This window comes from Aspergillus nidulans, chromosome VI (genome assembly GCF_000011425.1).
Source record: "Aspergillus nidulans FGSC A4 chromosome VI".
Lineage (NCBI taxonomy): Eukaryota > Fungi > Ascomycota > Eurotiomycetes > Eurotiales > Aspergillaceae > Aspergillus > Aspergillus nidulans.
In genome coordinates this window covers 964892-991049 of record NC_066262.1, presented here as the reverse complement: position 1 = coordinate 991049, position 26158 = coordinate 964892, and the positions used below count along the sequence as shown (strand labels likewise).

General features: G+C 50.4%; 7 protein-coding genes across 7 annotated transcripts, besides 1 other annotated feature; 3 read left to right on the top strand and 4 right to left on the bottom strand.

Annotated features, from left to right (window-relative positions):
- Nucleotides 1-26158: part of a sequence feature (contig 1.55 1613..492661(-1)) that runs on past both edges of the window.
- Nucleotides 850-2583, top strand: ANIA_03341 (putative chromate ion transporter; the record flags this gene model as incomplete). Its single annotated transcript, XM_655853.1, has 4 exons — nucleotides 850-1089; nucleotides 1141-1262; nucleotides 1324-1889; nucleotides 1979-2583. 4 exons carry the CDS (start codon nucleotides 850-852, stop codon nucleotides 2581-2583), a joined length of 1533 nt encoding a protein of 510 aa, XP_660945.1.
- ANIA_03342 (uncharacterized protein) lies at nucleotides 4424-9042 on the bottom strand (the record flags this gene model as incomplete). The annotated part of the gene is made up of 4 exons (XM_655854.1): nucleotides 4424-5920; nucleotides 5975-6235; nucleotides 6304-8733; nucleotides 8788-9042. 4 exons carry the CDS (start codon nucleotides 9040-9042, stop codon nucleotides 4424-4426), a joined length of 4443 nt encoding a protein of 1480 aa, XP_660946.1.
- On the bottom strand, nucleotides 10053-14879 carry ANIA_03343 (uncharacterized protein; the record flags this gene model as incomplete). The annotated part of the gene is made up of 7 exons (XM_655855.1): nucleotides 10053-10625; nucleotides 11173-11287; nucleotides 11387-11531; nucleotides 11574-12014; nucleotides 12324-12729; nucleotides 12868-13476; nucleotides 14286-14879. 7 exons carry the CDS (start codon nucleotides 14877-14879, stop codon nucleotides 10053-10055), a joined length of 2883 nt encoding a protein of 960 aa, XP_660947.1.
- Nucleotides 17156-17973, top strand: ANIA_03344 (protein ngn27; the record flags this gene model as incomplete). The annotated part of the gene is made up of 2 exons (XM_655856.1): nucleotides 17156-17567; nucleotides 17636-17973. 2 exons carry the CDS (start codon nucleotides 17156-17158, stop codon nucleotides 17971-17973), a joined length of 750 nt encoding a protein of 249 aa, XP_660948.1.
- ANIA_03345 (putative GABA permease) lies at nucleotides 18024-20065 on the bottom strand (the record flags this gene model as incomplete). Its single annotated transcript, XM_050612485.1, has 8 exons — nucleotides 18024-18560; nucleotides 18612-18941; nucleotides 18995-19392; nucleotides 19451-19533; nucleotides 19587-19676; nucleotides 19728-19751; nucleotides 19822-19892; nucleotides 19946-20065. 8 exons carry the CDS (start codon nucleotides 20063-20065, stop codon nucleotides 18078-18080), a joined length of 1599 nt encoding a protein of 532 aa, XP_050468402.1. The 3' UTR covers nucleotides 18024-18077.
- ANIA_03346 (uncharacterized protein) lies at nucleotides 21172-22500 on the top strand (the record flags this gene model as incomplete). The annotated part of the gene is made up of 3 exons (XM_655858.1): nucleotides 21172-21330; nucleotides 21378-21482; nucleotides 21976-22500. The coding sequence occupies 3 exons, from the start codon at nucleotides 21172-21174 to the stop codon at nucleotides 22498-22500; spliced, it is 789 nt and encodes a 262-aa protein (XP_660950.1).
- Nucleotides 23013-25247, bottom strand: ANIA_03347 (putative GABA permease). Its single transcript, XM_050612484.1, has 8 exons — nucleotides 25135-25247; nucleotides 24996-25066; nucleotides 24913-24936; nucleotides 24761-24850; nucleotides 24634-24716; nucleotides 24178-24575; nucleotides 23778-24107; nucleotides 23013-23701 (listed from the first exon to the last, which is right to left on the bottom strand). Exons 1-8 carry the CDS (start codon nucleotides 25237-25239, stop codon nucleotides 23219-23221), a joined length of 1584 nt encoding a protein of 527 aa, XP_050468401.1. The 5' UTR covers nucleotides 25240-25247; the 3' UTR covers nucleotides 23013-23218.

Here is a 26158-nt window from a genome sequence, read left to right as displayed (position 1 = left end):
TACAGGATAATATATAATTGTAGTGGAATGGATCTAGACATAAATTCGAGTTTTTTAACATACGACCTTCGTATGAACATTAAGATCATGAAAATGATAACCAAGAAGCTGGTTAACAACTAAGTTCAGAATTCAAGAATGAAATAATACCCTAATACATAATGAAAAAGATAGAGGGATCAAGATAATATAAAAGCCTAAAAGCCTGCCCTGACCCAGTAATGTCCATTACGCTATTGCCAAGGCACTAATTATGTTCGGGATGAACTCCAGAATAAGGGTACAAGCATGGCCTTTGCTACTATATGGTGCGTTAGTTGCAACTATTTAAGATGATCAGTTATCTTTGTACCTTCTGGTAATCGGTTATCCCTATAGCAGCGCATGGGAAGATTTGCCCATTAAAGATACCTCACATTCAGCACAACTCACCAAAAGTTTGACTAACAGGCCTGGTTTCCCCACCGCCTGAACCAAGAAGACGCCACCCCTGAGAGATACTTCGACATCAGGAAAGGCGGAAGGCGAATACCAGGGAACAATGAAAGTTGAGACATAAACCAGCGGGGATTTACATCGACTTTCTTATTGCAAAGGAGCTTGGATAGAAAGGACCATCAGACTTCAGCAGTGACATCTACAATGCCAAGATTTGAGCTGAAAGCCCAGCCCTTGGCAACCATGTGAACATTGACTGAGCTCGTATTGGATGAACTTTAAAGTCGATTCTAACCTTAAAGGTCCGCCATATCCCCAGCTTATGATTTCAAGCCATCGTGAGGAGTTGTTCACTCCTTTCTTTCTCCAAGATCTGGAAGTCTTACCGGTTTATCAATAGACGAAGCAAGCATGCTCGTCCTAACTCGGTCGCGACTCGCCTCGTCCCTACGGGCACTAAATCAAACATGGCGCAGTCATGCGGGAGCAACCAGCCCTGCGCGCGCAGAAGAACCCCTATTCGGCCGCCTGATCGAGGTTGTTCAGCATACCTGGTACCTCGGATTCACCTCGTTCGGGGGACCGCCTGTTCATTTCCAGATCTTTCATGCGCGGTTCGTCGAGAAAGAAAAGTGGGTAGACGAGCAGACGGTAAGTACTCTCTGTTTGGATAGTAGACCGAGGCACTCATCGGTAGTGTAGTATCAAGAACTCTTCGCCATATGTCAGGGTCTTCCCGGACCAGGATCAACAAAGATGCTGTTTTGCTTGGCTTTGCTTCATGCGGGGTTTATCCCAGCTTTGCTTGCATTCCTCCTCTGGTCGTATGTGCACACTTCAAATGCCGCTCTTGGTATTCACGGTAATATATTCATTAACTGCTAGTCTCCCCGGCGCAATCGGCATGTATGCACTCTCTCTCGGCGTACAACGGATTGATGAAGCTCTTCCGGCTCCAGTCTACGCTCTCCTCTCCGGCCTGAACGCCTCCACTGTAGGCATTATTGCTCTTGCTGCTGTCCAGCTAGCTGAAAAGGCAATCCGTGATAAGATTTCCCGAATCCTGGTCATTTTTGGCGCATGTGCTGGCCTGTGTTATAGTGCGCTCTGGTATTTCCCTGTTCTTATGGTTGCCGGTGGTGTAGCTACTGCGCTGTGGGATGGGTTGGTGCACCAACAGATTTTGAGGGCGAAGAGCGCATGGAGGAACAGAAATCGGCAGCCCGAGCCAGAGGGTGATGCCCCTAATCCTGCGGGTCCGAGCGATACATCTGGAAGGAATTCAGCTCGGGAGCTGGGGATGGAGATGCTGCGGATGAGAAAACCGGATGCAGGGACTTTGACGCAACACCCGACCAATACCCGGGATTCAGAAGGAAGCGAAGGGCCTCCGTCTCAAGACCATGTGATTCGTATTCGTGCTGGACTTGTGATTCTTATTTTCTTCTTCGGTATGTCCCCTTGAGGTTCGGGCATGATGCTGTGCGTGAGCTAATCCGGAACCCGACAGCCTCTTTTATTGCTATACTTGTCTCAAGAGCCAAAGTTTCTCCACCACCTTTGGCCCTCGATCTCTTCGCAAACATGTACCTCGCTGGAACTGTGATATTTGGCGGAGGCCCAGTTGTTATTCCGCTGCTCCGTTCCTACGTCGTGGACCCAGGCTGGGTCTCCAGTCGAGACTTCCTGATTGGCCTTGCTATTATCCAGGCCTTCCCTGGCCCAAACTTCAACTTTGCTGTTTTTCTCGGCGCACTCGCCCTTCAGACCACATCCTACCCGACGATTTTTGGTGCATTCCTTGGTGGGTTTGGGATCTTTTTCCCTGGAATCGCCCTTGCTATCGCGGTCCAGTCCTTCTGGCGTGTTTTACGGAAACAGAAGTACGTTATTGATTTTCTGCGCGGTGTGAATGCGACAGCCGTAGGATTAGTCTTTACGGCTGTGTACCGGCTTTGGGAAATAGGATATCTGAATCCCGGGGATCGTGATGGGCAAAGTCTGGCAAAGGAGCCCTGGTGGGTCGTTGTCGCCGCTGTCACTTATGCTGAGAGTGCGTGGTTCAGTGTTCCACCTGCAGCCGCGATCTTGCTAGGAGCCGCCCTTGGCTTATGTTGGTATGGAGTTGTTGCTCCAGCTTGGTGATGGAGTGCGGAAATTGTGGGTTTGCTCAATGCTACTCAAGAGCCAACCCTCAAGACGCTAATGTCATCCTATTAGTTGGTTTCAGATTATCTAGATCCAGTGATATTTACCGGTAGTAATAAAAGTTCTGACTTCAAAGTACTTCACAGACTCCAGAACGCGCCAAATGTGCGTGATGAGGCAGAGAGAGAGGAGACATGAAATTTGGAAGCGTAGAGTATGTTACGGCAATAGGCTGAGCCCAATATGCCACCGCTGACTGGGAATACTGAGAAGACGGCTGACATCATAAATGATGTATGGGGAGGGAGGCTGAGAGGCGGAAAAGGTATCAGGAGGTGGGTTAGGGTTAAATAGGGCACTTCACCACGAGACTGCGAAGGCTTCTGGAATAAGATTGGGAAGTCAACTATTCAAATAGAAAACATGCCTAGTTGAGTATGTTCCACCTCTGGAAGCCCAGTCTCTTTCGTATTCAAAGAAAATACTAAGAACCCACCTATACCTCACCTGGCGTGCGTAGTCCCCGTACTCATCTTTGACCTTCTTATCAACAGTCTGACCATTCGCGACCTCCTTTCCGCGCAAGAACTGCCTCCCTTCCAAGATCACCCCCCGCTTATAGAGCCAACGCATATCCCTCACACCCCATTATTACAATACTTCATGTACTGAATATCCCACACTTCCCCGTCATTAGTGCAGCAAAATTCGCCCAGCCTGATGCATTAAGAGACGTATGTCAGGTACCGCACGTAGCTAAAGAGCCCTGTGGTAATTACTCGAGGCGGCGTGACCTTGCCGCATATGACGTATACTATAGAGTTCCAGGATTTTGTCAGTGACGCTGTTTAAAGAAGGAGTATCTCGCTGAGGGGGAGGATCAAACCAAGAGGTTTTAATGAGAGTAAAATGATGGAGATACTGCCTCGAGATGGGAGGATCATCATTAGGAAAATAAAAAGGGGCGGCTGTTGCTGATAGGAGCTTCAGCAAATCGAGCTGGTCCGAGGTGACGATGCCAGTCTTAAGCAAGGGGAAGTGGTAGGGAAAGGCATAGAGCTGGACTTGATGATGTTGAGAGGATTGTGGCGTAGGAGATCATTGTAGCGGGACCTGAAGTTGTAGTCGTGCGTTATTGCGCGTATATGAAAGGCCAGTTTTTATAGAAACCTGAATAGTTACATTTCTTTTCAACAAAAGGTTTCCATGAGTTTGGTAAATAATTTATGAGGACCAAACCCAGTAAGCAATGGCTTGAGGATAAGCATCGCAACGAACCATTTCCTTGTCAAGGTCAAAGTCAGATAACTCATGACTACCTTACCATACACAACTCTGCCTGTGCCTGAGAGTAGGCAACTCACCATTCACTTCGTGTGATGCTAGTTTTTTAGGGTCCCAGTGGCCGAACATGACATGCAGCTTTATCATATAGAAAACTACATACACGCCTCTATATCAGAACAAGATATCGGTGCATGCGGGATCATATAGCCATGATACAGAGAGTCTCAACCTCCAATCCTCGAGCTCATTTCTTCTTCTCAAGGCTTGTAGGTTCGACTAGGGCTGGATGGATCCCACTAGGGCCCCGGAATAGGCATATATTATTAGAGATATTGCTAAGTTTCATTGGCACGACAGGAACATGTCAAGAAAAGCTACGACATTCTGTTCCGTCCGGCGGCAGATATTGCGACGTGGAAGATTCAAGCTGGCTGGATAGTGGGCAGTATATATCCCTAGTAGGACAAGAGAAGATTTATAGCTCAGGATTATCCTAAAGTACCTAATCAAGGCATGATATAGGATGTTGTTCCATACATCAATTGCAAAGTTACTCGAAGCCCCATTCCGACTTATCCAGCTTCCAATCATCACACAGATTCCCCAACCATTTCGAAGCGCTGATCAGTTGCTGGCTTCCATCCGCAGCAGTTACAGGAACCAATCTCTTCCAGGCAAGGACATAGTTTTCTAGAGTCCACGACTCGAACCGGATCCAGTCATGCAGCTTGCTGCAAACAAACGGCTTGCTCGCTTTTCCAGCTTGCAGGTCAGCCAAGCACGCATCGCAGAGGTCGATTCTGTCGCAATATTTGCAAAAGTTGAGGCCGACACCGCGTTTCCAGCACGCTTTGCAGGGGAAGGGAAGGTCGTCAAGCTTGTGAAACCCCTCGAGGATTCTGGAGACTCCAGTCCACAGGGCAGCTTCGGTGCTGTTGGGTTCCGCGGCCGCTCGAAGCCTTTCGGTTTCTTCAGCGACCTTGTTGAATCGGTCCATAGCTGTTTGGTCGGATTGACATTCCTTCTCGTAGAACTCAACCAAATGCGTGCTGGCTGCCTCAAGGGAAGGGTCTTCGTTTTCCAAGAGCGCCTTCAGCACACCCAAATCGAACTTCCGTTCTGGAAGCAGCAGGCATGCTTTGCGCGCATTTTCGAAGTCTTCAGTATGCATGAGGGAGTTACGGATGGCAGAAAAGCCCTCCCAGTCATTTCCATCGTCATCGTCGACAAGAATGTTAAATGCGGTGACCATTTCTGAGCGCAGGATTTCTTGTGCTTTGAGCCGTTGCCCACTGAGCGTGTATAAGGACGCCAGCACAAGTTTGACGCTTGGGTATGCCTCGCCAGTTTCGTACAATTCTTGCAATTCGCTCGTATAGCATTGATAATCAGGCTGCTCCTCTTGGAGAGCCTGTTCGACACGACGCCTCCCGAGTAAGGTGAGCGTCTGCTGCTTCATGAAGTCAAGGTCCCACCGACCTTCAAGCCCAATTTCCTCGTGAAGTATTGCCAAACCGGCATGCCAGTAGTCCACAGCCTTGACTAGATCTTCTGGGAAATTCTGACGGAGAAAGTACATTGCGTTTCCCAGCATGAGTTGGAGAGATGCGACATCTTCACCTTTGTTTTCCGCGCGGTTCTGTTCGATTGCCATCTCGAGCTCTTGCAAAATGACTGTCCAATATTCAGGAGAGGATACGATGAGCCAATGAATCGCGGTAAAAAGTGGCTCCAGGTGCGCCCAATCCTTGCGAACTACCGTTTGCAACATGGCTATCAACAATGAAGACTCTGTGCCTGGAGTTTTTTCTGTAACAGCCTGCTGGACGATAGAAACCGCCTCCTCCTTCAACCCGGTTAGCGCATAGTCGCTGGCAAGAGCGTGAAGAATATCTTTGTTGGGACCATTTTGTTCGTATGCTTGCTTGTAGTATGAAATCGCGCTTTCTAGGTTATCCACACTGTCCTCCAGCTCTCCAAGAGCCTGGAAAATGCTAGCAAGTCGTTCCTTGTCCACGGCATCCTGGTTTTGGAGAATGACAACTGCCTTTTTATCAGGTTAGAGATTTGTGAAGTACATTCATAGTCAAGACCGTCATACCTTCTTATACTGCTCCATGGCAGCCTCCCTTTCCCACAAAGCCTTATAGGTCTCGCCCAAACGGATGCACCAGGTGCAATCGACCTCTGATATACCCAGAGCTTTCTTTGCCCAGTTTTCGGCCTGGACCACTTTTTCCACTTCGGAGTCAGTTTGACTAATCATTATTTCATCGTCTTCCCCAGTCTTCTCCACTGGTTGCGTCTTTGTCCCAGCTTCTTCAGCAGCCACATCGTCTTGCTTTAAGGCAGAATTGGCCCCCTAATCCAGTCAAGGAGAGTGGTAAGTCAAGGTATAGAGAAATGTAAAGTGCCAGTAAAACAACATACCAAGCTAAGAAACCCACTGAGCCATTCAAACGGCGTTTGCACATTCCATTCTGTCTTCTGCAGCCAGTTCCGGGCTACCATCGTCATAATCGGAGTTAGAAGACTCCGGTTAGGGTATTTATCCTTCCTGATTTCGCTTAGCCACCTTTTATCTCGTGCTCCCAGCCGTGCAATTGCTACTGGATTATCCAACCATTTCCAGAAAATTTCCATCTCGTGATCCATGCTATACCAGTTAGTCCATTTGCACAAGTCCCAATTCCTCTCAATCAAATCACACTCGTTGAACATGTCATAGACGCGGGAGCCAATGTACTGCTTGTCCGCCACTGGAAGTTCATCCAGCCCCTGGGCATTGTATAACGCTTCGAGATGGCCTGGGATACTGCTCAACATGTACATCCCGATAAGCCTTCCCCCTTCTTTCTCCTCGCCCTGGGGCAACAGGAAGTATTCAAATGCCCTTTTCACAATTTCAAAGTGGGCATCAACCATGTACACCTGGAATTTCCTGTTAGGCACCTGGGAAAGGTCCGACTCAGGCCGGAATTCAAAGCCGTTGGCAAAGGAAGAATGATGAGTCAAGTCCCAGAAGAAACGCTGCACTGCCTTTCTATCTCCGTTGGTAATTGTGATGGTTGCAGAGATCTTGGGATCGTCAACTGACTGCCTTGGACGGACTCGTTCAGCGACGACGTATTCCTCGACATGGTCCCTGAGTATGACTGTGTTTCCCCCGTAGGATAAATCAAAGATCTTTGAGTACTTTCCGGCTATCTTTTGTGCAAGTGGTTGGAGAGAAACGGTTTTGAAGCGCAAATAGAGAGCGGACGCCAGCTCGTCGATACTAAGATAAACATTCCCAGCGATAACCCAAATCAACAACTCGTTAACCTCTTCGATCTCCCTTGGATTGAGCACTGATTCTAATGTTTCAAGTTCCGAACGCACCACAGCCTTTGGGTCTGTGCTGGATTCCTGGAGGACCCGGTTGAGCTCCTCTTCTGTGCCGCTTGATGCAACAATCGCCTTTATCTTGCCCAGATCCTGCTGCACGGTTGTGTAGCATTTGTTGGACCGCTTCAGCAGGCGGTCCCCTACCATCTTTCTGCGCCGCTGCGAGTCCTGGTCATGTCCCTGAAATAGATCAGCCCTTTTCAGGTCCTCGACGATGAATGTGCTGATATCCTCGGCATTATACCGAGTGATGTCAATACACATTGCGGACACCGAATTAAGCCATTCATCCTGCAAAACCGAGCGCTCGCAGCTGATGAGGATACGGACTGGATTGGATTTGTCTTCATCCGAGAGAGCTGGACGTTTCTCAATCATCTCGAAGAGCCGCTTAAGCTCTTCTTCACTGAGGATATTTACGGAGTCTAACAGAATGTAATGCATCGCATTCCTCACTGGAGACCCAAGGCCTAATGCCGTCCACAGCGTCTGGCAGGTAGCGTCTTTAAAGTAGTTCTTGTCTTTTCCAGATTCTTCACAGACACCAGCCACATGTCGTGCATAGACAGCATCTTGCTCCGCCATCTGCGTACAGATGGACTTGATAGCCGTCTCTGGACGATTTCGGTCGCTATCCGCCTTGTTGGAGATAGAAAAAGAATAGTACCCCAACAGACCCCTCTCGGCTTTCGTGGCCGAATTGCGGGACTTGACGTCCTGAGCAATTGCAGAAACCAGGAATGACTTACCTGTTCCTGGGCCTCCGGTCAGAACCAGGAGGGAATTCGAAGTGCTGCTTCTGTCGAGCCACTGCTTATATTCGTCGATATTATTCAACCATTTCCCGCTTCCCTTGACGGAATTCTTCCACATCTTTTCGCGAGCATCAATAACATTAGCGGTCTCTTCCTCCTTCTGCGCCAAGTTCTCTCTAATAGTCTTCAGGCTCTTCTTTCGAGCATCATTCAATCCCCGCTTATGCTCTGCCTCGACTAACCCGCTCACGTCTGTCTTGATTCCTTTCGCGGTCGTGTCAATCTCGGTCACGGAGGACTTGATAAACGCCACGCCCTGGTTGGTTTCCAGCGCCACCTCAAGAGTTAGGGTGGCCTGCACATTCAATTGATTCTGCGTCAACTTCTTAAAGTTATCGAGCTCGTCTCGGACCGATCCCTCATCCAGAAGGATCCGCTTAGCGCTCCGCTTGAAGCTTCTCCAGCGGCCCTCGCGATGGATATTGATGCAATTCGCGCATATATCGACGAAGCTCGTCATCACCTGGTCGATGGATGCTCGCAGGGCCTCATCAACGGACATAGTTTCCTCCATCCGCTGGTAAATGCGAAACTGGGCGAGCGCGGGACCAACTTCCGCAAAGATCGCGTTGATCTCCCCGTGAAACTCGTGGACCGTTTTCGGAATGTCCAGAAGGAAAGATAAAGCATTGAAACAGAGCCCCGCAGGACCGAAAACCTAGTAATCCTATTTTAGCTTTGCATAAGAGTATGATCCAACGGACTTCCCTACCAAGGACGCGCCCTCAGCGGCAATGCCGCCTAGCAACTGGATACAACGGATTATTTTGAACCCGGTTTCCTTCGCTCTTGAAATATCTTCATCATCTACCTGCGCAGCATAATGGGCAGCAAGTGCCCTTCGAAGGTCTTCTGTAGTTCTTGACACGCCATTGAGTTGCTGTCCCGTGCGTTGGTGGAATCTGGCGATGGTGTTCTCCCAGATCTCCTGCACCGACGCCGGGGCGGTGTTCTTGGTTTGGCTCATTATGAGAGCATAGTTATGGTCACAGTATGGCTATCAAGCGGAATAATGAGCGTGCAACATCGAACCAAAACTGGGCCATCCGTCGGGATTTATGCGGCATGTCTGGCGCTAAGGCTCAGCCTCATGACTCCTACGATTGGTTTCGCATTTCAGCTCGGAACTCTAAAATAAGCCCAAGGTCGTATTCTTTCGCGGAATAAGCCAGTTATTCAGCGCTCATAGACATTAGCACTGAGCACTCCAAATTGTATAACAGAACACTTGGTGGTGTCCGTTTCAGTCCGTTGAGAACCCATACCGCGCAAAATCTGGATTGGTTTATTCAGGACCGGCCTATAGAATATAGGACAACCAGTGTTCAATAAATGGAGACTCCGTTATTATAGGCGCCGTGCAACTGAAGGTGCAAACTTTGTCGGATGTTTAAGAGGTAATACTTCATTACTTCTGGAATAGAGTAGGGCTCTAAACATCTGATGCCTTAGGCAAGTAGAGTTCCAGCGAAAAAAGCGAAGCGGCACCTGGCCTCGTGCCGACCCGCGCCTCCACCCTACACCCTCATTTTAAGCATACCAACCATGTTTACTGAAAACCTAACGGCGGTAAAACTGGCAGGATTCTAAATAAGTACGAGCTAAATGGCATCACGGCTTCATTCAGCAAAAGCTTCTCTGGCTGTGGCGCGCAGCAGTCACGTTTCGTTTCGTTTCGTTTTCGTTTCGTTTCGTTTCGTTTTATTATTTAACGTCACTCGGCGGATCACGTGGCCCACGTGATCTGCGGCCTCCCAGGGGGCATCTGGACGTGCTACCTAAACAGAACTGCCTAGGAACTAGCTAGATACAGGTTTGAAGCAGCAACTATGGACAATATATGTTGGAAATGAGCGGAAGAAGCATCCGGCGCTACCCTGGCCAGGTCTTCGAGGGCAGATGCCCGTTTTGACTACCTATAGATTGGGGGGAGGGGCCGTACCCTTTGTCCAGGTAGATGTGTGGACTGTCGCACTTTCAAGCGCTCCGGCGGGCCCAGTTCGGGCATATGTCCTTGAAAAAGGATGATTCTTGCATGATGCGGCTGAATTCCTCAGCCCCGGCAGCTGTACTTAAGAGCCAGTCTATTGTTTTTGACGGGCCATCCTTTATACATCTCCATCTATCCTTCCAGCGTTTTCTGGTATATGGGCAAAAGAAGAAGTGTACTGGGGTCTTTGCCTTGCCGCAGGTGCAGCTCTCCAGGTAGTCTGTGTGGTCAAAATGCTGGTGGTATGCCGTAAAGTCTCCGTGGCCTGTACAAGCGGCGACGAGTCGGCCAAGTACCCACCGGGGCAGCTTGTGCTCGCGGGAGCGGCTTTCTTTTGTATGGGGTCTGATATTCAGGGCTTTGTAGGTTTCAGGCGCCTTATTAGCATATGCTGTATATGTCTCTGTACGGAGCCACTGTTTTGCCTCCCGTCGTAGGTATGCTGGGGAGGGGGGGATGTCGGGGCTGTATATAGAAGACCCTAGCTTAGCGAGCTTGTCTGCCAGCTCATTCCCAGCAATTCCAGAGTGGCCTGGAATCCAGCGGACCTGAAGGGGCTTCTGTTGCATGGTTAGGATTGAAGGGCTTTCCATCCACTAGGCGGCTAGTTGGCTAAAGGTCTCTGACAGACCATGTCTGTAAGGGGTTGGCCTATAGCTTGCTAGCAGGGAGGCTGCAGCTAGGTTATCTAGGAGGATAACTAGCTGGGTGGAGTAGCCAACGCATGGTTGTCCCAGGGCTGCGCGTAGGCCTTCCACAGCACCTATGATTTCTGCATCATAGACTTCTGTCCTGGGGCCCGCGGGACCATGTCCCTTGGACATGAGGATAGGGCCAAAGTAGATTGCAGTAGCCATACCCTGCCCCCTGGCTGGTCCGTGAGCCATCTAAGTATACTAAAATCTGTAAAGGGGCAGGGCTGTAGCCTTTGTTGTCTGTTGGGAGCATGCATAATAGAGGGAGAGGCAGCTCTATTATAGCGTGCTCTGGCAGGGGGCTGAGGAGGAGCTGTAGGATCCTTTTAAGCCTGGTTTTGGGCCTGCCCGCGGTAGTCTCTGCGGCTATTTGGGCAATTGGGTGTTTAGTATCAAGGCTCATGTATCTCACTGCTGCCCTCCAGAGGATGCTGTTGAGTAGAGCTTCTGGGTCTGGTAGGTCTGCTTCGCGGAGGAGTGCTGCAGTAGGGGTAGTCTTGTAGGCTGCGGAGTAATAGCCAGGGCTGCTGTGCGGAAGAGAGAAAGCAGGGAGTTAAACTACCCCTTTTTATTGTTTGCCTGTATAGAAGACTTCTGCCCTGTACAGAGCTGTTAGAAGAACATACTGTATAACTGCTGCCCACATGGAGGCCACTGGGCAGCCGCGCTGGGTATTGCTAAGTCTCTTTAGGTGCTGGGCGAGTCGTTTCCCGCGGCTAAAGACCAAATTAATGTGGGCTTTAAAAGTAAGCTTTGTATCCAGAAGAACTCCTAACTACTGTGTATATAGGGATGGTGTAATCTCCCCTATACCAGGTAGAGTAACTGTAGGGAGATGCTGCTGCTGCTTTCTAGAGAAGTATTGTATCTCTGTTTTCTCTATTGAGAAAGGGAGGCCTGTCTCTGTCCCTAGAGCAGTAATTTGCTTGTAGGCCTCTACCAGTTGTTGTAAGCTCTCTTCCAGGGTATTCCCAGTTAATAATATACCCATATCATCTGCATAGCAGAAGGAGCCCTCTAAGGTAGAGACTATTCTTGCCGCATATAGCAGGAAGAGTATTGGGGATAGGGGGGATCCCTGGGGGAGTCTGCCTTTAATTGGTGCTGTGGCAGTGCCTTCTTTGATATGAACAGATACAGAGCAGCCAGTAAGCCAGTCCTTAAGTAGCTGGAGTAAGCCTTTATACCATCCTTGCAGGTGTAAGTGAGAAAGGAGCCGTTGGTGTATTACAGCGTCAAATACCCCTTTCACATCTAGTAGGAGTAGTAAAGCATCTTTTCCCTGTTAAAAGGCCTCCTCTACCCTGTGAACAAGAACCTGGACCAGGTCAATGGCAGAGCATCCTGGTAGGGCCCTGAAGTGGCAGGGGGCTAGCACATCTGCCTGAATTGCTCTTACAGCTATCTACTGTGCTAGGAGGCGCTCTAGGCCTTTACCTAGGGTAGAGAGGAGGCTAATTGGCTGCCAGGCATTGAGTTAGGTATAGCCCCTCTTTCCTGGTTTTGGTAACATTATTACCTTTGCTGACTTCAGGCTCAGTGGAAAGCAGCCTTCCTCCATACACCTGTAGTACAGTTGTGTGATTATATCCCCTAGTACGGGCCAGAGCTCCCTCCAAGCAGTGGTGGCAAGTCTGTCCTCCCTGGGGGCAGACAGGGGTGGGGCACAGAGAGCAGCCCAGCAGTGCTCTTTTGTTGGCAGGTGTAGTGAGCCCAGGGGCTTGTTTGGGGGTCCCTCTTCTGTCTGATTTGGAAGCAGGGCCCCCTTCTCTAAGAGGTAATTAAGGAAGGCATCTGCCTTGCCCTGTGGAGTAGTAACCTGTGCCCCTTGTATATTCAGGGGAGAAGCAGCGAGCTGGTCTGGATGTTGTATCCATTTAGCAAGTTTGAATGCATCTATAGGTGCTGTGGCTTGTTCAATTCGCTGCTTCCAGTATTCAGCCTTTGCCCGTACAATGGCCTTCCGGAGCTGTTTATAGTCGGGGTTTTGTTACTGTCTTGTTTGGTGTAGTATGTCTGTTAGTTCTGGAGTCCACCATGGGGTCCTAGGGAGTCTGCGAGTATTGTATCTTGATGCGCCTTGTATTGCAAGCTGGGATGTCTGGACCAGTTGTTTGGCTAGTAGGTCAATTAGTAGGGTTGGGTCAGGCAGGCTTGCCAGGGCTCTGGCTTTCTCCCAGTTAGTAGATCCAAGCTTGTATATAGGCGGGGGCTCTTCTTGTTCCAGTATTATTCCAATTGTTGCATGGTCACTTGGAGTCTTTAGATGGTCTTCTACTAGGGCCCTTAGTGGTAGGTTAGAGAAGACAAGGTCTAGGGTGTTTGGTCCACGGGTGGGGGTGCCTGGCTCAAGGCGAAGTTCCAGCTCATGGGCATCAAGCCAGTCTAATAATCCTGTTGCGCCAGGTATGACAGCATAAGACTCAGTATCTGGCTGCCAGAATGGGTGCTGGGTATTGAAGTCTCCTGCTAGGATGGTGTTCTCTGGGGGTGCATATCCTAGGAGTGTGGAAAGTATAGAGGGTGTTGAGCCAGCACCAGCAGGGGCAACTAGGTTATTAGGGGGGCAGTAGACATTGATGATAGTAAGGCCTGCCGTGTAGATTGTGGTGATGTCTGGTAAGATTGGTTCCGGGAGGGAATGGGCTGGGAGATCCCTTTGTACATATGTTAGAGTCCTGGGTCTGGCAGTCCATCGGGTCGGGGGACTGAATAGCTGATATCATGGGTAGGTCTTGGTTAGGTGCTTTGCTGTATTTGTCCAAGGTTCTTGGACAAGAATAATATCTGCTTCAAAGGAGAGTAGCAGGTCATGTACAGCGCCCCCCCTTCCTATATTAGCTTGTAGTATTTTCATAGTTCAGGGGAGGTCAGGGTTTGGTTTAAGAGCTCCTGGGTGAGCTGTCTTGTAGGCTGGTTTGTAGTGTGGGTATTATCTGTTTGTTATTTAGAGCTTTCTTCTGCTTTCTTCTGCTCCTGTTGGAAGGCAAGCCGGCCTGCCTTGCGGATAGCAGCTAGAGCATCTTTTGAGAGGCGGGTGACAGTGTTCCTCTGGACGTGGGGTCTGGCTGGGCATTTTTGGAAGTCCGCTGCATGCGGGCCGCAGTAGTTGATACACTGCACACAGCAGTTGTGTTCCTGTTTTAAGGATCTGCAGGAGATACAGCATTCGCTGGAGCGGCAGGCTCGTGTATCATGGAAGTAGTAGCATCGGGTGTATTGCAAAGGCCTTTGCTTGGGGCGGGTGGGCCTTGATAGGCCGGACAGGCCAAAGAGTTGCAAGGGGTGTTGTAGCCTTTTTGGAAAGGCTATGACTGCTGTGATAGAGTCCCTCTCTACTGGGTGCTTTGAGAGTTTGGCCATGAGTGGTTTAATACCAGTAATGTGCTCTGCTTCATTGCTGATATCTGTAATTATAGTATCTATCTATCCATCCAGGGACCAGAGTTGTTTCAGGATCCAGGGGACAATAACCTGGTAATACTCTGTTGGTATTTCAAAGTATCCATCCCCAGCTAGGCTTACAGCCTTCTCTGACAGTAAGAAGACCTTGCCTTGTTCAGTTGTAGTAATTGCATATCCTGTTAATATTACTTGCACCTGTGCGATCCCGTCCGGAACTTTCCCTGCAAGGGTGACCCAGATGCCATGTGGTCCAATAGCCCGGAGGCTAGAGGAGGCCGGGAGGTGGAGGAAGATGCGGTGGTCAGTCTTGTTTGACTGCTTCAGCTTTCGTTGTGCTGGTTGCTTGGCTTGCGTACGGTGTTCTGGGGCAATAGTTTGCCAGTTCCCCTGACCAGCTCTTGGGGCTGTCAGGGATGCCCAGGTTGTAGGCTGCGAGGTTTGCCTCTTCAGGGGGCCTTCGCAAGCCTCAGGAGTGGGAGGTTGGTTTGGCTGTTCCATCTGCCTGGATGGCTGTGGGGGTGCAACTGCTGTCATCAGAGGAATCTGCTGAGGGGAGTCCTGTTTTGCTAGGGAAACAAATCTGGCTGCAAGCCCCCGGGCCAGGTCTCTTGGGCGGCCCTGTAGAGAGGAGACAGTTAGATCTAGAGCTTTAGCAAGAGAGGTCATTGCTAGTTTCCAATCATTAAGAAGGACTAGCTGGTCGTCTGCTACCATGCTGACCTGCTCGCAGATCAATGGGGCTTGCGGCAAATAGGATACAGGGACCGGAGCTGCAGTGGGAGTCTTCTGTGGGGAGAATAAGGCCCTTCTCTTCAGGGAGTTCCGGGGTAGGGGGGTCGGGGTGGTAGGTCCTTGAGGGGGGGTTCAGAGTTTTCACCCAGGAGCGGAGTCCCCGGACGGGCTCCGCCTGGGGGGGAGTCATCCACCTCCATGGGGTGGAGGGAATGATCGATGAGCAAAGCGTAAGAGATCAGTTATTAGAGCAGTAGGGGGCCCTGTTCTCCCCTCGTCGTGGTTTTTGTGCGCAGCAGTCACGCTGGGAGCGTTAGCCAGCGTGCGGGGTAGCAAAATCACGTGGCTGCCACGGCAAGTCAGGAGGGCCTTGTCTTTATGTACAGTACATGAAGCTGACATGTGAGGATCACAGATGCAGTCGCAGATAACTCCTTAGGCTGCTGAGTAAACTCACCTTACTGCAAGCTGGCCCATAGTGCAAGAACCGAAAAGTCAAATATGAGAATGTAATCATCATGATAACGAAGGTTTTCCAGTATGGACAGTTTTGTAGTTCTTTATCCAGCCCGAAAGTCTTATTCTATTAAGTTTATCTCCTGCTCTTCATGTCAGCCAGAGCTATGGTGTTGTAGTGGGCAGACGCTTTCTTCAGCTTCTCTGCTGAAACAGGGTTGTGAAATTTTTTTTTTTTTTTTTTGAGCTGTGAATGTTAAGCTTACTGCCTCATTGTTTCAGACTCGCTGCGAGAACAATGTACTTGGACAGTCTATCTAGTTAGATTCCAATTGTGAATTGTGGAATATTGTCAATCATATTCTATGAGCAGTCAATGTGCCCGGAACAGGCGCTGGATGGTCTTTAGCAACTAGGGTTATTGATGGCGCGGGTATACTGGAGACACTCATTTACTGACAGCGTGTTGCCCTACCCCAAAGACAACGCCTGGCGATGCCCGGACAATGCCCGTGACCCAGGCGGTCGGCTGGGGCAGAATAATAAATGAGATCACTAGCGATAGCTTTCGAGAACACAATAATCAATAATACTTCATACATTTGATCATACCTTGCTCATTGCAACACAGCGTGCTGAATTTCTGGCGTCTACTGAATATGGGAAGCCTATTCTGAGGGGAAAATGTGAGTAAACGAGGATTTGAAGGTGCACGGCAAGGACGTAGAATAGAGCAGCATATGTAGAAGCCCATCTGCCCACGTCTTTTTTTCTGTTGGCACGTACCTATTCGGTCACATTTTAACGAGTGTTGTCCTTTGGGCATGTTGGCAGTTGGGGCTTTCCTTAATGAAGACAATGTTATGGGTCCTTTGCCTATACAAGGACCTTAGACCTTAGTGACTCGGCCAAGGCCTGCGCTGTCCTGAAGGCGGTGAGCCACCTACAAGACTTCCTTGCAACAACAATCCTTCTTTCTCATTTCTTCTTTAGCGATTCCTTCTTGTACGTACGGCACGTCTAGATAGGAAGATCCATCTAAATACGTCCCTTAACAGACAATATTTTATCGTCTCGGTAGCAATTTAATTAGTTTTTTTTCTCCGTATATTGCGCAAGATATCTTATAAGGGAATAGATTATACAATGCCGTGGGTCCGCTACATGAAGACATCTACACGGAGGGCAGTAACTGTTCTTATTGCTCTGAATCACCGCCCACCTACTCACCGTGTCTGCCCAGGTAAACGGCAGGGGGCCTGAAGCAGCCCGGCGAGTTAGCTTATTCCAGAACCAGCAAGGTGGGCCTTTAGAGGTATACACCACTACTAGGAGTCGGCTTAGGTTATCCACAGTCGTACCACCATAAAACATCCCCAATGTCCATGCAGAGCTAGGCATGTTCCAAACTCCGTGTAGCAGGGGGCTACGTGCTAGGCCCGCAAAACGAATAATTATAGCCCTGTAAGAGGTTACATCTGATTCGGAAAGGTAATCTCTCTAGGCCATTTTCAGAAAAAAATCCAGACCCCTGTCCTCTAGTTTAATTTATCTCGGCCGCCCCTTGCGCGAACATCAGGCGCTCATCCTACCTACCCGTTTCTTCCAGACGATGAGAAAATAGACTGGGGCTGGTGATGTGATTCGGGACAGATTAGTTCGTAGGATCCATGATACAAGCAGGTCATTAGTAATATATGTGGAGAAATGAACACCATATTAAAGATGCATGCTTGGCCTCTCCCTAGAACACCGCCAGCTACAGACTACCCAATTCCTTATTCTAAATTATTTCGCCAGCGATGTTGCAGCGTTTCCAACTCCGCATCGCAACCGAGGATGACTTCCCGGAAATCTACTCTAAACTCTGGGAATCATTCGAAAACCCCTTTCAGGGAGTCCTGCGACTGTTTTTCCCAATCCTGAACAATAACCGTGAAGCAAGTCTTCAGACATGCATCGCCAGTCAACTTGAAGAGTACCGCCAGCTGCAACCAACCGTGACATGGGTCAAGATCGTCGACACGCTGGACGGTGACAAATTAGCGGCCGCAGCGAAATGGTATTTTTACAAGGAGAATCCGCATACAGGGCCGCAAGTCGGCCAGCTCGTCGCGGATTGGTATCCCGAGGGCATTGGGAGGGAGTTCGCGACACTTGCTGCGAGGCAGTTTGAGCGGCCGCGGGAGCAAATGGCGCAAAGACCGCATGCCTGTGAGCTCCTCGCTCCCATATATGACTCAAGGATAAAAGGTGAAATTTGCTGACCAACGCATTGGCAGTTCTCCATATTGCATTCACACTTCCCCAGTACCGTCGGCAGGGACTAGGCCGGCTGTTCATGGATTGGGGCACGCGCATCGCCGATGAGCGCGGCTTAGAGGCCTGGTTGGATGCCTCCGAGTTCGGGGCGCCATTGTATGCACAGTACGGGTTTCGCGTAGTCCTTGTGAACCGAGTAAAACCTGTACCGGAGCGGGAGCTCTCGGAGGAGGAAGTGAAGGAGTGGAAGCACTACGAGAACACTCTGTTACCGATTGACGAAATCGTTATGTGGCGGCCGCCTGGGGGGAGGTATGTTGAAGGGGAGACGGTGAAGCCGTGGGAGGTGGAAGTTTAGATAGGCGTGCTATTTTAGCGGTTATAATGGCCGATGATAGATACATGGTAACAGACGTGGGTGCCTTTATACGGCACAACGAATCTCTTTGGAGCGTGTCCTATTTACAGCGGGCTAGTCTCAATAATAGGCCCCCTGTACACATGGCGCGCCCTCACAAGATAATAGAAGACACTCAGAACTATTACACTGACGGTCCCTACAACACTAAAGTTCATAGTCTCCAGCTCGACCTCCGCATAGGGTGGCCAGAAGCTGAAGAAGACCACGATCAGTGCATAAATGATAGCAAAGACGTTGACAATCACACCCCAGATTCCAGGGATATAAAACTGACCCCAGACCAGCCTTGCGCCGATTGTGTTTACTATCTCATCAGCCTCAGCAGTTTTTGAGATACACCCCGTTACGCGCCGCCAGAGGAGAAGGCAGGCCACGAGGATATAGGACAGGTAGAGACCGGAGATTGACATGGCGCAGAGGTCGTTGAAGGCGACGGCGGAGCCGATAGGGATCAGCGCGAGAAGAGCCGCGATCGTTGTTGTGAGAACAACGGACCACGTAGGGATAGCAGTTGTTGGAGAGACCTAAAGCTGTCAGCAGCATTCCATGGGCCCAGTTTGTTGGAAACTACGCACATAACTCCATATCTTCCATCCCGGCACACCTCGATCACGAGCGAACGACCAGAGCTGGCGAGAGGTCGCGGCCATCATACCCGTAGACGAGCAGATACAGACGACAATAATGATAGACGTCATTGTCGCTGCGCCGCCCACAGAGTTGGTTCCAGAGCGGAAGATCTCCATGAACGGGTATCCAGTTGGAGACGCCAGCGCTGTATCGAGATCACCGAGGCAGAAAAGCAGCGCAATGGCCATGCCAAAGCCCAGCATGCCGTTGATGAGAACGCTGAGCAAAATGGACCGGGGAACTATCACGGTAGCGTTTTCGATCTCTTCGGACATCTGGACGGGTCAACGCCGTTGTCACTTGGAGACCTGTGTTGTAGTTGACTCACATGAACAGCAGCGTCGCCACCTGCGAAGGCGAACACGCATCCGATAAGACCAACAAAAAAAGACAGGCCATCCGATGACCAGCCGCCCTGGTTAACGAACTCGGTAAATACGTCCTTGGCGGAGGTGATCTCGGCAAGTGAAACCAGAGGGATTATCACGGCGAAGAAACCGAGGATGTGAACCACAAGGATCAGACCTTCCAGCCTGGGGAGAACACTCCGTCCGACTATGTTGATGCCTACAGCAAATGCAACAACGGCCCAGTAGTACATCGTCGGATGCCAGTACGCAGGCGTGTAGTCGGGGTGGGTCAGGACAGAGACTCCCTGGATCATTGTGCCGGTTAGATAGCATGCTGTAGCAAAGGTCGCTTGCCATCCGATCACAGTGAGCCATCCTAGCGAGAAACATCGATCAGTTTTGACTTGAATCGCGAATTGGGAGAGGTACGCTACCAGATATATAGCTCAGAAACTTGACGCAGGAACGAGGGGCAAGCATGGAAACCCAGTGATATTGCCCTCCAGAGGTTGGAGCCCTAAGTGGCGAGTTTAGTCTTCTCCGTCCACAATACGCAGGGGACACCCATACATCGATGCCAATTCCGATAAAACCACAAAGACGCAGGCTGTGCCTAGCCAAACGAAGAGGAAACCATAGACAGCTCCAGCAGGACCGCCACTTTTGCATTGTCAGTGAGACATCTTTTCAAAGAGAGACGGAAGGGCTAACTTGGTCAATGGCTGAAGGAATAAGCTGCGACAATTAGTCAATTATTTTTTCTTTTTTGAGCTATCAGATAGTCGTCAAGGGCTTCGAGACATACCAAGTAAAACCCTCCCAAGTGACGAGAATCGTACAGCTGAAACCGAGCATAGAGAGCATGCCAAAGTTCCGCTAAAACATGTTGTCAGCGATAAATAATCAGCGAGCGACCATCTTATTCTGACCCGTAAAACCTGCTTCTTCCCTAACCTCGCAAGATGCACATCATCAGAAGTCTTTTCTCTTCCCGATCCATTGAGTTCGCGGGGGTCGGCGTGTAGGCCCTTCATCTCGCGCGCTGACATTGCGAGAGTAAGCACTGTGAATTCGCAGACCGAACGCCAGATAAGTGACAATCCAGGGGCCAAAAAATTCAACGCGCGTGCCGGTTGCACAGTTTTGGCGCAAACAGGGATTTAAAAGAGCAAGCTGGCAGAGGAGAGATAAACCTCCGTCGTTTAGAGACCAACTAACGGGGGCCATTAATTACATCCCCTCATTCGAGGCGAGGGAGAATAGATTAACGGCCGTTTCAACCCGAATCCTCGCCCATAGAAAGAAGGAACTTTGGCCACGATTGCGAAGCGAGTCCGCGCGCAACGTCGCATTCGCTGGCCGTAGAGCATTCGATCCCTGCTCGTGATCCTTGTCTTGTCTCTCTTTGGAGAATGGGATTGGTGCCAAGGCATATAGCTTGCAGATGGCCGTACGATGGTCGTACTTTATTGTTCCCGCCCGGTTCACCCGTTTGGACGGGAAATTTTGAAGAGCCCGCCGTATAACTAGCTATTATAGACTGGTTTGACCGAACTTACATGTTCTCTCTGTTCTCTTCCATCCGCTAGTGTACCGGACACTCATCAGGGCACCGCACGTGGGGGAACACGTCTTTCACGGGCTATCACTCACTGTTTCATCCATTGAGCGGGCGAGAGGTGCAACAAATCTCCGCTGAAGTAGCATTGATCGATGCGTCGAGATTGTTCAGGACTTGCCGTCCCTGCATGCCCAGAAGCCCGCCTCCCGGAGGAAACCGTGGTGGGTGGATCGACTTACTGGTCAGTTGGACTGATAACGACGACTCAGACCCCTGTCTTTTCATGTGCCCGAAAGCCGGCGGTCGTTCCAGAATAAGCAGGGGTGGCGCGGCGTTGATTCCTCCTGTCTTAGTATGCCCATGGCTGTTGTGTCGAGTCAAATCGAGTGGTCGATGCCCGTTAGCATAGCGGGCTGAACAGACTGTGGTAATTTGACCATCCTTCAGTATTCTCACGCGCAAAATGTCTTTTATTAACCCGATGTGTCAACGAATATACAAAGGTTGCGTCGACCAAAATTGATGCTGCTCGAGTAACCATCAATTTTCTCTGCCTGCTGGGGAGCGGCAATCTTGCACAACCTCACACTCAATATGTCGAGATATCCCCTAGACAGCCAAGCACCAGCAGTAATTGTGCTGACTCGCTTCTTGTTGGTAACCTTGATCCTGGGAACGCTCGCTCGGCTAGCGACGAAATGGTGGAAATTCCGCACCTTCTTTCGGGACGACTACTACAGCCTAGGGGCGATGGTGAGTCAACCTGGGAAGTACAGGATGTGTGATTGACAGTCGCGTAGCTAGCCTCCATCGGCCAGGCAATAGCTGTCTCGATCGCAGTGAACGAGGGATATGGAACACATATCAAACAGCTCAGTGAAGGCCAAGTAGCTGGTATTCTCAAGGTGAGCACCCCTATTTTCATATCGCAAGCAGTCCTGTCTCCTGGCTTTCCGCTAATTGACAATTGCCCAACTAAGGCCCAATACACTGCCAATTTCTTTTACATCTTTGGGATCGCCTTCTCACAGCTTTCCTTTCTTGTTTTCATCCAGCAGCTGGCACACCATAGTCGTCGAGTTTTTTACGCCCTGCAGATTGCGATCGCTCTCTGGACCGTATCCAGCATCTTCGCGTCCGCATTCCAATGCCATCCGCGTCAATGGGATTACATTCATGACCGGTGTTTCAATCGCGTATGGATCAAACCGTATTTAAATGGATATTGGGGGCGGGCTAACGATTGACCAGGAGGCATGGTTTATCTACCTGGCTGCGTCGAACATCGTCACCGAGGTCGCCATTATTGTCCAAAGCATACACATAATGATAAAAGTCCAAACGACATGGAAGCGGAAATCGAACGTAATGGCCGTCTTCTTATTCAGAGTCCTGTAGGACCCTCCCATCTTGTCGTCGCTCAGAACAGAGAAAAACGAAACTGACCATAATCGTCTCGACAGCGTCCCCGCGACTCTAATTGCCCAGTGCGTTCTAACCCATAACACCATTAATTCCTCCGACCCAACTCTAGCGACATGGTCGATAGCTGTCTGCGCGCAACTAGCCCTCTGCCTAAGCGTCGTCACAGCCAGCACGCCACAATTCGTCCCCGTGCTCAGACGCCTACAATCCAGTGGGATGAGACTCGATGGAATGACCCGGTACAACACCTCCAGCAACCCGCAGTACTCGCGCTCTCGGTCGCGCTCAAAGTATGCTCACTCTGCGCGGCGAACGGGTAACGCATCTACACATGAGCTTGATAATCTGCCGTTGGCGGGGACGACAAAGACAACGGTTACTGGTGCGATTGGCGAGAACAGGGTGAGCAGCTGGGATGAGGGGAGTCAGTCGAGCCAGACAGGGATTATTCGGGAAACGAGGACGTGGGTTGTTACTGAGGAGCATGTGCAGATTTAGCTTGAATGTTAATCCACCTGCTTCAATAATGTATATAGAAGCTCTCTGAACACATATACTCGTCGCAAAGACTACATAGTGTCTTGCAGCAAGATATACACTAAGGTTCCTTATCAACTTGAGATTTTCTCTATAAACAAAGGTTCTATTAGTAGGTCGGCCCCAGGAGAAATGGAACCAGTGCCCTATCTGCATGGTGTAGCTGTGTCCATCTGGAGCAGCACATGGATTTGGAGAAAATAAGGCCGGAGATACCTTTACTAGTCATTCCAGGCAGTCGATACTACTTAAGGCTCGGAGACTCTAGAAGTATGTCTTCGAATTCAAAGAGCTATTCGCTTTACATAGTATGTCGGAAATCTTCGATCTAGTGTTTGAGGTCTAGCTGATGTTCGATCTTAGGCGCAGATCGTTTCGGAATTGAGAGCGTTCCGACGCGCCAATCTGGATGTCAAGCCTGAGGCAAAGATAAGGTTTCAATACTATCTACTGGTGAAACAGCTAATATCAAATTGTGGATTCTGCGGGCATTACAAGGAATCGCTTGGACTGAAGCCCACAATATACATACATCATGAGATAAGACATCATATTTGCGGCGTGCATACATATTCTTTGCAAACGACTGGCAAGGCTCGCGGTAATACGAGCCCTTTCTCTTCCCAATTGACGGAGATGCGGCCGTCCAGCTGCCCCTCTAGTTCCGCAGCCTCTTAGGTTACAGCGAAACCTCCATAACAGGCCCCTGATACACCTTCCTCGCCCTCAATACATAATACGCCATGGCTAAGATGATTGTCCCCACCGTGCCAACAACACTAAAGTTCATCGTTGTCTTATCGACCTCCATCTGAGACGGCCAGAAACTGAAAAACACCACGATGACCATGAAGATCACCGCATAGCCGTTGACGATCGTGCCCCAAATACCGGGGATATGAAACGGGCCCCAGACCAGCTTTGCGCCGGGGACGTTAACAACTCCGTCTTCGCCATTCTGGAAATGCGTGATTGCGCCCGTGCATCGGCGCCAAAGCAGCAGGCTGCCGACGGTCAGGTAGGATAGGTACAGACCCGACACGGCCATAGAGACGACCGCATTCAGGGCCACGCTGGATCCGATGTTGATCAGGCCCAGCAGGCAGGTGACGCTCATTGTGAGGAGGATCGAGTAGGTAGGGAGGCAGTTGATGGGCGAGACCTGAATGAAGAGACGACGTGTTAGTAGGCAGTTAAGTGTCATAAACAAGCAAGCAGTCAGGTAGGTAGGCAGATACCTTGCTCCAGATGCGCCAACCAGGGACAGCACGATCGCGCGCAAACGACCAGAACTGGCGGGATGTTGCTGCGAGAAGACCGAATATGGTGCAGATGCCGATAATGAGGATGATTGAGGTCATTCCCAAGGCGCCGGAGACGGAATCCGTCGCCTGACGGAAGATCTCCATGTATGGGTAGCCGGTCGGGGTATTTAGGGCCTCTTCGAGGTTGCCCAGGCAGAAGAGGACTGCTATCAACATGCCGAATCCGAGCGATCCGTTGATGAGGACCGAAAGCATGATCGCGCGCGGGATTGCCACAGACGCATCGCGCACTTCCTCAGCCATCTATGGGTGCATTTTGTCAGATCTGGTATTATCATATCCTCCTTGAGGAGCAAGAGGGTCAGGCTCATACATGCACAGCGGCATCACCTCCAGCAAAAGCGAAAACACAGCCCGTCATGCCGACGAACCAGGACAGCCCTTGGGTGGGAAACCCGCCGTCGTTGACAAAGTCCAGAAACACGTCATGCTTGGACTTGTGATCGGCCATGTAGGTCAACGGAATGAGGATGCCGAAGAAGCCCAGAATATGGATGACGAGGATGACGGTCTCGAGTCGCGGAAGAAGCTTCCCGCCAGCCACGTTGACTCCCAATGCCAGCACGACTGCTGCCCACATGATGAGAGTTCCGTGCCAGGGCTGGGCGTCGTAATTGGAGTGAGAGAGAAGCACGGCACCCTGGATTTGTGTACCGGCAATAAACGAGGCCGAGGCGAACGCAGCCTGCCATCCAATCACGGTGACCCATCCTGTGAACAATTCTAAAATCAGAAGTTATTCTCCATGGCTATTGAGTGTTAGACTTGCCAGTCATGTAACTGAGGAATTTCATATAGCTCGGCGGTGCAAGCATTGCACACCAGTGGTACTGACCACCAGAAGTCGGCGCCCTTGCACTGTCAGTCTCCACTTGCAATGCGAGGGGGGTATATACATTGAGGCCAATTCAGATAGGACCGCAAAGCAGCACGCGGTGCCTGTCCAGGCGAAGATGAACGCATAGACGGCTCCTCCGGGACCACCACTAGATCAGACGCTGTCAATTGCTTGTCTTCCACCACGGGTACCGGGTTTCGCGTTACTGACTTTGACAGAGGTAGTAGCAAAGTGCTGGCGAGCAAGCAAAGCCATTAGCCGAGGACATAATGCACGCGAGGGGGAGCTCGTACTTGAATATCCCTTCCCATGTCGCAAGGATAGTGCAGCTGAAACCGAGGGTGGATAGAATTCCGAACGTTCGCTGGGCGGAAATTGTAAGAGCAGGCAATGAGAGCAAAGGGCAGATCGGTCCTGGACACTCTACTCTACCTTCAAAACCGATTTCTTCCCCAATCGCGCCAGTTCGCTGACGTCGCGGTCCTGGACCGTGACGCTGGCCGCGACCGCACCATGCTTGAGCTCCTGTGACGCCATCTCTGTCCACGGCCTGCGAGTCGTTTACCTACGCATGGCCAGACATGCCCGGGCATGCCTCAATTTTTAAGTCAAAGGGCCGGCTCGCATGAGCGCGAGCATGTTAGCCACCTTCCGTCCAGGTCTTAGTCGCATTAATATACAAACCCTGTCATCCCCTGTCTGGTCCACTGTGTGCTTGACGGCCAGTCTCGGGTTGACACCAAGCTTAGCGCAGGCTTCCATTGCTTCTTTGGTCTTGTCCGGCTATCGGCGCCGGCTGCAACGCCATCTTGGACTAAAAGCGCGAATGGCCTAGGTGGGTGAATCATACGGCATGTTACGCGTACTGGGCCAGACCGCTGGCGTCCTGGAATGACACGGTCTTTACCCATCGGAGATTTAGCTAGATCTAAACCTCGGTGGCTCGGAGAATTTGACTTACTTATGCTCTGTATTTGCTTCTTTATCTCTTGAAAGGGTATCTTAGTACTACGAAGCCAACCGAGCCGATAAGTATTGCGCTCAAGGCTGGCCACGCTTATAGGGCAACACGTTACACTGATTTTTACCACCGTCTCATCCTGGCCGAATTCTCTAGCACTAGTCTGCGCCCTAAGAGTTTGCTTGGCTATCACTCGCTCAGACCCCGGTCGATCAGCCGTCCTGGCGCCCAGCCGGTGCCCACTCCGTTACGCGCCGCGTCTTGGCCAGCATAGGCGATGCGATCCTTTCATTTAGTCTGCTGTGTGTGGGCTATTAGACGATCGGGGCGGGGCCGGTCTGTCCAGAGTACAGGACAGGGTCCCGAGTGGCAGTCTTTTGTGAATGATTCCGGCACGGCGCAGGGTGGGATCCTTGTCCCTATGACATGATACTGCTTTATCAATGCTCATCGGGTCGGTCTTACTCTTACTTTTTAACATTAAATGGTAAGCAA